Source organism: Tetrao urogallus (assembly GCF_951394365.1).
Source record: "Tetrao urogallus genome assembly, chromosome: 1".
In the NCBI taxonomy this organism is placed as follows: domain Eukaryota; kingdom Metazoa; phylum Chordata; class Aves; order Galliformes; family Phasianidae; genus Tetrao; species Tetrao urogallus.
Genome location: NC_136813.1, coordinates 1099115 through 1110641, shown reverse-complemented (window position 1 = coordinate 1110641; position 11527 = coordinate 1099115). Strand labels below are relative to the sequence as shown.

The window sequence follows — 11527 nt, the reverse complement described above, 5'->3', positions numbered from 1 at the left end:
AGGCACTGGGATTGCCCAAAGACAGGATAAATAAAGGTTCAGAAGGACAGTCAGTGCGGGGCTCCCCTCACAGCAGGGCTGTCCCTGAGGAGGCCTCTGTGCAGCCGGAGCTGACCTCTGTGTGGCACCTGTGAGTGAGTTATCATCCTGTCAGCGCCCGGCTGCATTAAAATCGGCTTTGTAGCCATTTTAACGCCGACTGAGGGCGCTGACGGCAGCCTGGCAGGGCGGCAATAGGCGCTGAAAGGGGAAGGGTTAATCCTCCCCAACATGGCGGCGCAGGGAAGACTACTTTTCCCGTCGATCCCAGCGCCAAGACCCACGTGATCGCTCCGAGCCAATGGGGAGCGGCGGAAGGCTGATATAGCCCTCCCCCCGGAAATAGGCCCTCTTTCCGCCGGGCGGCGCGGCTCAAGATGGCGGTGCAAATCTCCAAGAAGCGCAAGGTAAGGGTGGCCTCCCTCCGCTCCGCGGCCGCGGAGCACCCCCATATCGGCGGGGACGCGCTGGGGGCGGCCTCGGAGTTCATCGGGTTGGGGTGGCGAAAAGGGGATGGCGGCAGATGCGGAAGGATGGCGGCGGATGCGGCTTCAAGGCCGGGCGGGGAACATGGCGGCGGGGGGAGCGTGCGGCGGGCCCTGGCTGGGGCCGCGGGGAGCCGTGAATTGCTTTCAGGGATCGCGTGTGGGCCGCACACGGGGCTCGGAGCTTCTGTGTGCTGTGCTGAGGGGCGGCAGGGTGGGAAGGTGATTTTTCGTTGTTTTATAATGCGGAGTTTGGGTTTAGTGATGCTGTGCTCGTGCGCACAGGGTGTGGGTTGTGTTTGACTTGTCATGGAGTTGTCAGAATGGTTGGAAGGAGTCTTAAAACTAGCCCAGCCCAGTCCCAACTGCTGCCATAGGTTGGTTGTCCCCCACCAGATCAGGCTGTCCGGGACCTCATCCAAGCTGGCCTCCAGCGTCTCCAGACGTGGGGCACCCACAGGCTCTCTGGGAAGCTGTGCCAGCACCTCACCACCTTTTGAATCAAGGATTCTCTCCTAACATCTACCCTAAAACTTCCTTTTTTTAGTCTATTACCATTCTCTCTTGTCCTGTTCCTCTCAGACCACCTAAAAAGTCGTTCTCTGTCCTGCTTAGAAACTACACAAGTATTGGAAGGCCGCAGTGAGGTCTCTTCACAGCCTTCCCTTCTCCAGGCTGAACACCCCCAGCTCCCTCAGCCTGTCTCTATAGAGAGGTGCTCCATCCTCTGAGCATCCCCATGCTCTCCTCTGGATCTCATTCCACAGCCCCGTGTCCCTCTGGTGCTGGGAGCCCCAGGCCTGAATGCAGTGCTCCACATAGGGCCTCACAAGGGCAGACAGATGGGGACAGTCCCCTCCCTGCCCTCTGCCCCTCTGCTGGTGCAGCCCAGGGAACTGTTTGCATTCTGGGCTGTGAGTGCTCACTGCTGGCTCCTGTCCTGCTTTTCTCCACCAGAACCCCCACACCCTTCTTGAGAGGGCTGCTCTCAAGGTGTGCTCTTATCTGGGATTGCCCCAGTCCAACACCCTGCACTTGGCCTTGGCCTTGTCAAACCTCCTTCAGTTCACCCGTGCCCACTTTTCCAACTGGTCCAGGTCCATCTATTTGCCATCTCTCCCTTCTGGTGTGTCAGCTACACCACTCAGCTTGGTGCCATCAGCAAACTTGATCAGAGCTCGCTTCAGGAGACCTAGCAGGGTTTGAGGCACCTGTGGGGCTGCTGAGGGGATACAGTTTCTGCAGTGAGTTCATGCAAACTCACACTTCATCAAAGTACTTCTGCAAGACATAGAAACGAGATATTTGACTGTTTGCTCTGAACTGTGGCTGTTTTTGGGCGTGAATCAGGCTCTGGTGTTGGCTTTTACTAGAGGTGATTTATCTCTGGGAGCTTTAGGATGCTTTTCTTTCACCCTCACTTGTATTTTTTTTCTGTTGGGAGAGAGAAGCTGTCAGACTGCAGGACAGGCCGGGGACCCAGACTTAAAACGTCAGATTCTTTTGTTGTTTTGGGAGGGATGAAGTGCTTACACCATCTTGGTCTGTTTGTTCCGTAGTTTGTCGCTGATGGCATCTTCAAAGCTGAACTGAATGAGTTTCTGACTCGTGAACTGGCTGAAGATGGGTACTCTGGAGTAGAAGTCCGGGTCACTCCAACCAGGACTGAGATTATCATACTTGCCACCAGGTAACCAAAACACTGCTGTCCGCTTAGGAATGCTGTGCAAGTCTTGAAGGGGTGTTGCTGAAGTTTGGTAAGCATTATTAGGCTGAGGTGTTTGGGAAGGAGATGCTTCGGTAAAACAGAATCACCATCTAATCACCAGCCTGAGCAGGGTTAGCCGCTCAGTCTGGAAGCTCCTTGGGATGGTTGCAGGCTCTGGCATGGTGACACTCCCTCAATCACACTGTGGTGGTGTTGTTTTTTTTCCCCCCCCCAGAACCCAGAATGTGCTGGGTGAAAAGGGACGTCGCATCCGGGAGCTGACGGCTGTTGTGCAGAAGAGGTTTGGCTTCCCCGAGGGAAGCGTGGAGGTAAAACTGCTTCAGATAAAGCAGTTCTGGGTGGGCTGTGCCGTGGGCTGTGTGTGTGTGTCTGGGTGGCTTCAGCTGAGAGGGGATTTGACTTCAGGATCACTCGGGGCACGTTTCACCTGTTCTCACAAAGCAGTGTTGCACTGGAAGGGGAATATCGCTGTGCTGTCAGCTGTTTTGAGTGCGCTCAGTTGGTCTGGTTTGCTTTGCTTTCCAAGCGAGTCAGAGCACAGAAGCAGGTCAAACTTGTTACATTTCTCTAAAAATATTTTGTAGGGAGTATTTCTGTGCCAGCATTGAGGTGAGAGGTCAATCAGTTCCATAGTTTTTGGAATTGATGCATTGCCATCGCCCTTATTAAATTCTTCATGCTTTTGCCCATAGCTGTTCAGGTGCAGAACTACCTTTGAGACTTTTGTGTGATACTGGAATGAATTAGACAGTAGAGACAACAGTATTTCCCTGATGCCTTTTTAATGGTTAAAGTCTGGTGGCCTTGCTAGTAGTGCCCTCCAAAATACCTTATGAGAGGGGGGATGTGTGGTTTGGGGTGCCCTTCATGTTTATTTCTGCTCAAGCAGTGTTGCTGGATCACGGTACACAATTGCTGATTCTCTCCAGAAACTATTTAATAACTCTTCAAGCATTTGCTTCATTAGCTCTGGTGCTTTTGTGTTTGTAATTTCTGAATCTCTCCTTCTCAGCTGTCAGACTTTGACTATTAGGGATGTTAGATTCAGTGCACCTCGTTGTCCCAGCTCTGGTTCACAGGTTCTGTGTCTTCCTGTCTGAAGATGCAGCTTCTGTTTGGGTCTGAGGGATGGGGCATGGAGTGATATGAAGCTCTTGACTTCTTTTTAATGAAAATCATCTGGAAATAAAGGCCTTTCTGAGTTTGCTACTTATTTTTTCAGCTCTATGCCGAGAAGGTGGCCACCAGAGGTCTGTGTGCCATCGCCCAGGCAGAGTCTCTGAGATACAAACTTCTGGGAGGCTTAGCAGTGCGTCGGTGAGTAGAGCATGTTGAATTGATGCCCCAGCGAGGCTTTGTAGGACTCCAGAGTGCTGCAGGATAGCACTTACCAACTTGAGATGTCTTCAGTTGGAAAGTGTAACCTACTAATGCTCTGCTCGCAGAGGGCAGTTAGCTTTTGTGATAGATAGGAGCTTTTCATTTAGTATGCAGTTACTTTTGGTAGTAATTGCTAGACACCGTATTCCAAAAGTCCTAGATTAGATCATAGAATCACAGAATGGCTTGGGTTGGAAGGGAGCTCAAGGATCACGAAGCTCCAACCCCCCACCAATGCAGGGCCACCAACCTCCCCATCTCACAGCAGCCCAGGCTGCCCAGGGCCCCATCCAACCTGGCCTCCAACACCTCCAGGGATGGATGGGGCATCACAGCCTCTCTGGGCAGCTGTTCCAGCACCTCACCACTCTCTCTCTAAACAACTTCCCCCTGACATCCAACCTCCAGCTGCCCTCCCTCAACTCCAAACCATTTCCCCTTGTCCTGCTGTTATCTGCCTTTTCAAAGAGTTGGTCAGATGAGGTTAGAAGCTGTGTGACTGATGTGCATGAAGTCCACGTTTATTTGTGAATGCATGGTGGATGGAGGAGTAAAACACAATTTCCAGCCTTGTGGCTGAATTAGTGTTCAGATGACAGTGGCCTTGCTTCTCAGTTCCCTTCAGTGATGATAAGATGACGAGTCTGAAGGGATGCTTCCTGCTGAGTGGAGCCCCTGCAGTATCACGTTCTGTGCTGCTGCCTGTGGTTCTTCAGGAGGAGCATCCTTTCAGTGAATGATTTAGAGGCATTTGTCTGAGAAGGGATTGGGGCTGCACTCATGATGTGGGTGGGTTGGCTGCCAGAGAGCTTCTGCTTGTCACCAGGCTCACAACTACACAAGGTCTGTATGTAATTCACAGTATTCCTGTAAGCTTGATTTGGTAGTGCTAAACAGTACGAAGTTTTTTGCTGCTTTGTCTAGCATTGACAGGGCTTGGGTTGCACGACTGTAACTTTGAAAAAGGCAGATGTTAAAATGTGTTTGTCTGGCTTTGAACTGCCTGCAAAATGCCATTGGATTTGGCAAAGACGTCCCAAACCAGCGGGACCTGATGCAGTGGCTCTTTCTGCTCCCTGCCTGCAGGGCCTGCTACGGTGTCCTCCGCTTCATCATGGAGAGCGGTGCCAAGGGCTGCGAGGTCGTCGTGTCTGGCAAACTCAGGGGTCAGCGTGCCAAGTCCATGAAGTTCGTGGATGGTTTGATGATCCACAGTGGAGACCCGGTGAATTACTACGTCGACACAGCCGTGCGTCACGTCCTGCTCCGGCAAGGTGAGAGGCTGGGATGCAGGATCCCTCTGCAGCTCTGTTGGTCTTTTGTCTCAGTGCTTTGGAGCCAGCAGCTATCAGTCACTGGTGCTCCCTCTGTGCTCTTCCCTCTCTACTTTGCCCTCGTGAGGCCCCATCTGCTGCGCTGTGTCCAGGTCTGAAGCCCCCAGTACAAGAAAGACAGGGAGCTGTTGGAGAGGGTCCAGAGGAGCCACAGAGATGAGCAGAGGGCTGCAGCACCTCCCTACAAAGACAGGCTGAGGGAGCTGGGCTTGTTCAGCATGGAGAAGAGAAGCTGCGGGGTGACCTCAGTGCAGCCTGCAGTGCCTCAAGGGAGCCTGCAGCCAGGAGGGGAGTCAGCTCTGTGAAAGGGGAGATGGCAGCAGGACAAGGGGAAATGGTTTGGAGTTGAGGGAGGGCAGCTGGAGGTTGGATGTCAGGGGGAAGTTCCTTAGAGAGAGAGTGGTGAGGTGCTGGAACAGCTGCCCAGAGAGGCTGTGATGCCCCGTCCATCCCTGGAGGTGTTGGAGGCCAGGTTGGATGGGGCCCTGGGCAGCCTGGGCTGCTGTGAGATGGGGAGGTTGGTGGCCCTGCATTGGTGGGGGGTTGGAGCTTTGTGATCTTTGAGGTCCCTTCCAACCCCAGCCATTCTGTGATTCTGTGAACCGTACATCAACTCTTTAAAACCCAGTGCATTCTGTGCCTTCAGGCTGGAGATTTCACTCATCTGTGAGGTGGTAACTTAGATTTCAGTGCACCTCTGATCTTAGAGAGTATTTCAATTGTGTTGTCCCTGGGTGTTCTCAGAAAATTTGTTTTCTCCAGTTACCACAACCAAATTCTCACTAGTGGAGCTTGTGCATTAGATCTGAAGGAGACCTTTATTTGCATCTGTTATGTGGGTGGGAAGATTTTGTGTGCTCACTGGCTTTTGCTGCTAGTGGGGATTGAAGTTTCCACTTGGTAACATGCAGATTTTCCAGATACTCATTTGTGTTCTGAGCCTGGTAGCAGAACACCTTATAAGTACACATAGTGACTGTGTTCAAGAGCTGCTGGATTCTGTCTCTTGGCTCCCAGGGAAATCAGACCCACAAAAAAGCAAGCATTACTGACAGCTTTCCCACCACAGCTGCACTCTTTCAAGTCTTCCAGCTAAACCAGCCAAGCCAGCTTTCATCCCCTTGTCCTTTCCCACTAAAACACAAGTGACTTCTGCATCTTAATAGGCATTTCAGAGCACCAAATGTGAAGAGATTAGCATGAGCAGAGTTGTTCTGTCCTCCCTTCAGTGATGATACGATGACGAGTCAGAAGGGATGTCCTTGTGCCAGCACAGCCTGGTCGGTGCCATGTTCTGTGGTGCTGTGCTAAGGCTGCCTTGGACAGGATGTCCTCCTCATTGGTTGATTCAGAGGCATTTGTCTGAGAAGGGATACCAGAATATGGTGCAATTGGCCAGCTGAGCTATCCCAGGAAAGTCACAGAATGGCCAGGTTGGAAGGGACCCCTCAGGGATCGTGGATCTCCAACCCCCTGCCACATGCAGGGCCACCAAACTCCCCATTTAATACTAGAACAAGTTGCCCAGGGCCCCATCCAGCCTGGCCTTGAGCACCTCCAGGGATGGATGGGGCATGCACAGCCTCTCTGGGCAGCCTGTTTCAACACCTCACCACTCTCATAGTAAAGAACCAGGTTATAGCATGTTCTCATCACAGTCATCCCAGGCTGCAGTTAGCAAAGGCGGTGAGTTTAACAGAGATAAACACACCAATGTAAATTTACATTAGGTAGATTTTTATGCTTTATCACTTTTAATTAGCTTCCATCAGTTCAGAGTTGTTGAGAGATGGTTTTGGTGCAGGTAGCTTAACTTCTGTAACATTGTGTCCAATGAGCTTATCTTTAATGTTCTGTCCCTTTTTGGCAGGTGTGCTTGGAATCAAAGTCAAAATTATGTTGCCATGGGACCCAAGTGGAAAGATTGGCCCCAAAAAGCCTCTTCCAGATCATGTCAGCATTGTGGAACCCAAAGAAGAGATCTTGCCCACCACCCCCATTTCAGAGCAGAAAGGTGGCAAACCAGAACAGCCAGCCATGCCGCAGCCAGTTCCCACTGCCTGAGAGGTGAGTGCCTGTGAGCAGCAGGAGTGAACTGTGCATGCAGACTCAGTTTAACTGCACACTGAGCGTGCCCTTCCATGAAGATGTGATGACGAGTCTGAAAGGGAAAATCCTTGTCCAAGTGCCCTGCTTCTTGCTGTGTTCTACAGCATGGGTCTGGGGAGCTTGGGTCAGAATTTGAGTGACCTAGAGGCATTTGTCTGAGAAGGGCTCAATGCTTAGATGTTTTAATGCTATTTTTCAAGCAGTGGTTGTACTGGTATCTAGCTGAGGTTTGACTCTTAGAAGCCAGTACATCAAGCTTGATGTTAGGCTAGTTTCATTAGTAAATCAGCAAGTTTTGAACTCCTGTCTTTCCTGCTGAGTCACTTCTATAATGAACTGATCAGTGGAAATTCTCTGGGTTGTCACCGATGAAAATGTGCAGCCTGGTGCTTTTAAAAGTTCTGCCTGTTTTCTGTGAGGGGGGCAGCAGGGGGCACAGGGCCTAAAGCCTTTCCCAGAAGGCTTCCTTAGCTGCTAGTGAAAGCCAGCCTGGGTTGTGCTTTGACTGAAACTCCTCACGAGAACAAGAAGGGCTCAGGGGGTGTGCAGGGCTGCAGTGAAACAAGGGATCTGACTAGCAAGACTTGCTCGTGTAGGGGGAGGTCATTGGCTAAAATGCAGGAAGTGAGAGATGTAACTGGAACACTTGGAGCTGCCTTGTTCAGCATTTTGGGTAGGAAAATAGCTATAGGAAATGATTTGCCACCATCTCACACAGTTTTTTTTATTTGTTGTTTTTTTTTGTTGTTGTTGTTGTAGGGTTTACAACATCTGCAACCAGAAGCTTGACTGTCCTGAAAACATCTCTTAATAAAATCACAAAAGACAGTGTTTGTGGAGGTGCTTTTCTTTTTTGCAAGGTATATTCAGGAAGAGCCTGAATCTTTGCTACGAAGGAATTTCTTGGCATTTCTTTCAGCTCTTGTGACCTTTTGGAGTGAATTTAGCAGATCCTGATCTAAACAGAGTGGGAACAAGGTGCTGATTTCTAGAGAGAGGTTTGGAGTCCACTGGCAATTACATTGCAGTCTTTCTCCAAGGCTTCCAGGAGGGGAGCTTGTTTAGCAGTGTCCAAAGCAGTTGCAATCTCTCAGGCTTCACTTGAAGTATTACTGTATTTTCTACTAAATGCTTTTGTCACCTCTGTGTTTCAATTTCCCTTACTACTGAGAGATGTTTGCTGTGTGGCTTTCAGGGCTATGGAGAAGAGCTTCACATCTGTTAGGAGAAGTAACCTTTGTCCATGGTGATGTGGAACGAAGGCACCAAGTCTACCTGAGTTGAAGATGCATTTGGACCACAGAAATAGGATTGGAGTTTTGAGTGGTTCTCTGTGGAGCCCAGAATTGTACTCAGTGGCCCTTTTGTGGGTGCCTTTCAACTCATCGTATTCTGTGATCCTGTGGAACTCTGTGGTAGGCATTCACACGTTACATGAGGAAAAAAAGTACATTTCTTTGTGTGTATGTAGATTTCAGACCTGTCCTAAGCACTTAAATACACACACATTTAAATGCTTGAGGAAAAACTCATCTTCCTTTGAGGCTTGAATAGACAGTCTCTTAATCTGTTGCTCTATTGCAAAGTGGCTTTAATGAGCTGTGGGGTTGCATGGATAGATCCTTAAGTTGAGGATTAGATGAGGTAGACAGGGATGTGTTCTCTCTTCTGTTCCATTGCTGTGTGCAGAGTGTTGGTGCTGTTCTTGCCTGCTGTGGTCTGGTGAAAGCCCTGTGGCTGGAGCAGTCAGCATGAGCACTCGATTAACTTTCAGGCTGATATTGAAGTCACTGTGATGCATATCACAAGAGATAATGATGTTCACGAGCTTTTTGTTTGCATTTTGAGCAGTTTGGAACTCATTTGTTTCATTAATGAAATTATACAAACCTGCAATTTTGTTTTTTTTCCTTAGGAAGAGTGCCTTTATGTCCAGTTTCCCATTTTCTATTGCATTTGGGTCAGGGCAGTTTCAGATAAGAGTACAGAAGGGAGGAGAACTCACTAAGAGCAGCCCTACAGAGAAGGACGTGGGGCTCCTGATGAATGAAAAGCAGGACAGGAGCCAGCAATGTGTGCTCACAACCTGGAAGGCCAGCAGTCCTCTGGGCTGCACCAACAGAGGGGACAGTGGGCGAGGAGGAGACTGTCCCCCTCTGTCTGCCCTTGTGAGGCCCTGTTTGGAGCTCTGCATTCAGGCCTGGGGCCCCCAGCACAGGAGGGACGTGGGGCTGTGGGTCCAGAGGGCACGGGGATGCTCAAGGATGGAGCACTTCTCCATGGAGACAGGCTGAGGGTGTTCAGCCTGGAGAAGAGAAGGCTTTGGGGGGACGTCCTTGTAGCCTTTCAGTATTTGAGGAGAGCTTTCAAACAGCAGGGAGACAGACTTTTTGCAGGATCTGGTAGGGATAGGACAAGGGTAAAGGGCTTTAAACAAAGAAAGTTAGATGCCAGGTGGAAATTCTCTTGGGGAGTGATGAGGCGCTGGCACCAACTGGCCAGAGCATCCTGTGGATTCTCTGTTCTTGGAGGCATTCAGGGCCAGGCTGAATGGGAGCCTGAGCAGCCTGATACAGGGGCAGCCAGCCCATGAAAGAGGGCTTTAATGTTCCTTCCAACCCAAGCTATTCTCTGCAGGAACTAGGCAGGCAACTTAAGGACTGGAATTTCATACAGACAGCATCAGGAACTGGTCTGTCTGGCAATGTGTGAGCGTGAGCCTCTGCCTTCCTGTTGCTGGCATCTCTGACAAGGCTCCTGGAAAGCTGGCCTGGCAGAGTGATGCTTGAGATGCTGGCTAGGTTCGGTAGAAACAGCTGTGCTGTCTCAGGGTCCCAGAGAACAAGACTGATTTCAGGTTCCTGCACACATCTTACAGTGGACAGCTTTACTAGTTAACTGTATCATTAAACTGCAGTCCTCTCAATGATAAAAAACACGTTTGTAACAAGACAGTCTGGGAGTAAGAAAGGCTCAGGAGCTCTGGAAGATCTGAAATAGCTTTAACTTGCTTGAAATGATGCCGTTGTAGGCTGATGGTGTTGTGATACTGCCAAGATTGGTGCTGGGGGGGGATGCTGCAGTTTTCTGCAGTAAAAAAGGCTGTGGTCCCTCAAGCACCTGGTCCTTATTCAGGCTCTGGGGATTTGCACACGGATGTGTGCACCTGCCTTTTTTTGGTGGAGGGAAAAGGGGAGATATCTGCAACTCTCTGCTTGTGGCTGAGTGGCAGATGGTTGCTTGGGTAGCCAGCATGTTAATCCCTTTCCAGCAGTGGAAAAACAGGCCAGCAGTGTGAGACCTTGCCAGATTTTCTAAGGCTTAGCTTTGTGTTGACTGAAGCTACAGGTTCTTGCTTTTTTCTCCATTTCCTTTGACTGTATCTCAGCCAAGGAAGCTTTCAGTTGAGCAGTCAGCAAGGCTATCTAACAGATGTTTGCTGCCCAGTTGAATGTCACAGCAGGGAAGGGCAGCAGGTCCTCCTGTCTGTGCAGCGTTAAAGATGCTCGACGCTTGCAAGTTTGCATACTTAGTAACAGAGCTCCTTTCCTATGACACAGACGTCATGGGAATTCAATGTGCACACGCAGCATTGGTCTATAAATTCCAGATTAAGGCATGCTAGATTTAATAACGCCAAGGAATGTCTGGAAGTTCTTTTTTTAAACACAGTATTTTTGTCTCCTGCCAAGCCTTGCAAGTCGGTCTGGCTGCCCAGGGGTTCACTGAAAAAGTTTTATTTCAAAATTACACAACGGTCATCGTGTGGTACAGGGACAAGAGAAGCCATAGGCCAACTGCATCCAAACGATGCGAGTTACACTATCTGCTGCTTTGCCCTCCCCTTCTCTCCCTTTTCCCCCCCCCCACCCCATCTTCCATAACGTGGTACAGCATATGGGTTTCAGTGCGCTGATTCGTCAGGTTGTGCAGCATACACGCCGGGTTTGAGGCTTCCTCTGCATTTGGGTACAGCCTTGTGGGTTCCCTCCTCTGCCCAACAGTCAGGAAAGCAGCTGGGAGTACGAACTAGGAAGAAACTGAGGACAAGCCCTCCCTGCGTGGCTGGCTTGGATGAGACTTAGGGCAGACCTGCTTTTCTGCAACTGTCAAACTTGCAAATCTGGAGAAGGTGCAGACAGGTTAAACTTGGAGTTGCAAGTTGAATTTTTTGCTGTATGAGATCTCTGGTAAGATGCAAGAAGTAACAACTTGTTGATAAATAAGTGGAAACAGTCACATGGGTGTTCTGAAAAAAGTGCAGTATTGGGCTTGTATGACAGCAAATGCATTGGCAGGAAAATACAAAGAAAAGCAATGCAGTCACGCTGTCTCTGCTCGTTCCAAGTAACTGCTGCTAACGTGACACCCCAGATTTCTCTTATTTCAATAGTCTTGTCATGTCTTGCTTTGCAGTGTGTCTCAGTGCACAGCAAGGCTTGTCTGACACA

The 11527-nt window shown here is 49.9% G+C and overlaps 1 protein-coding gene across 1 annotated transcript; it reads left to right on the top strand.

Moving 5' to 3' along the window:
* Positions 1–416: 416 nt before the first annotated feature.
* Positions 417–7891, top strand: RPS3 (ribosomal protein S3; the record flags this gene model as incomplete). Its single annotated transcript, XM_079543401.1, has 7 exons — positions 417–446; positions 2084–2214; positions 2468–2561; positions 3476–3570; positions 4720–4907; positions 6838–7034; positions 7836–7891. The coding sequence occupies 6 exons, from the start codon at positions 417–419 to the stop codon at positions 7029–7031; spliced, it is 732 nt and encodes a 243-aa protein (XP_079399527.1). The 3' UTR covers positions 7032–7034; positions 7836–7891.
* Between the last annotated feature and the right edge of the window lie 3636 nt (positions 7892–11527).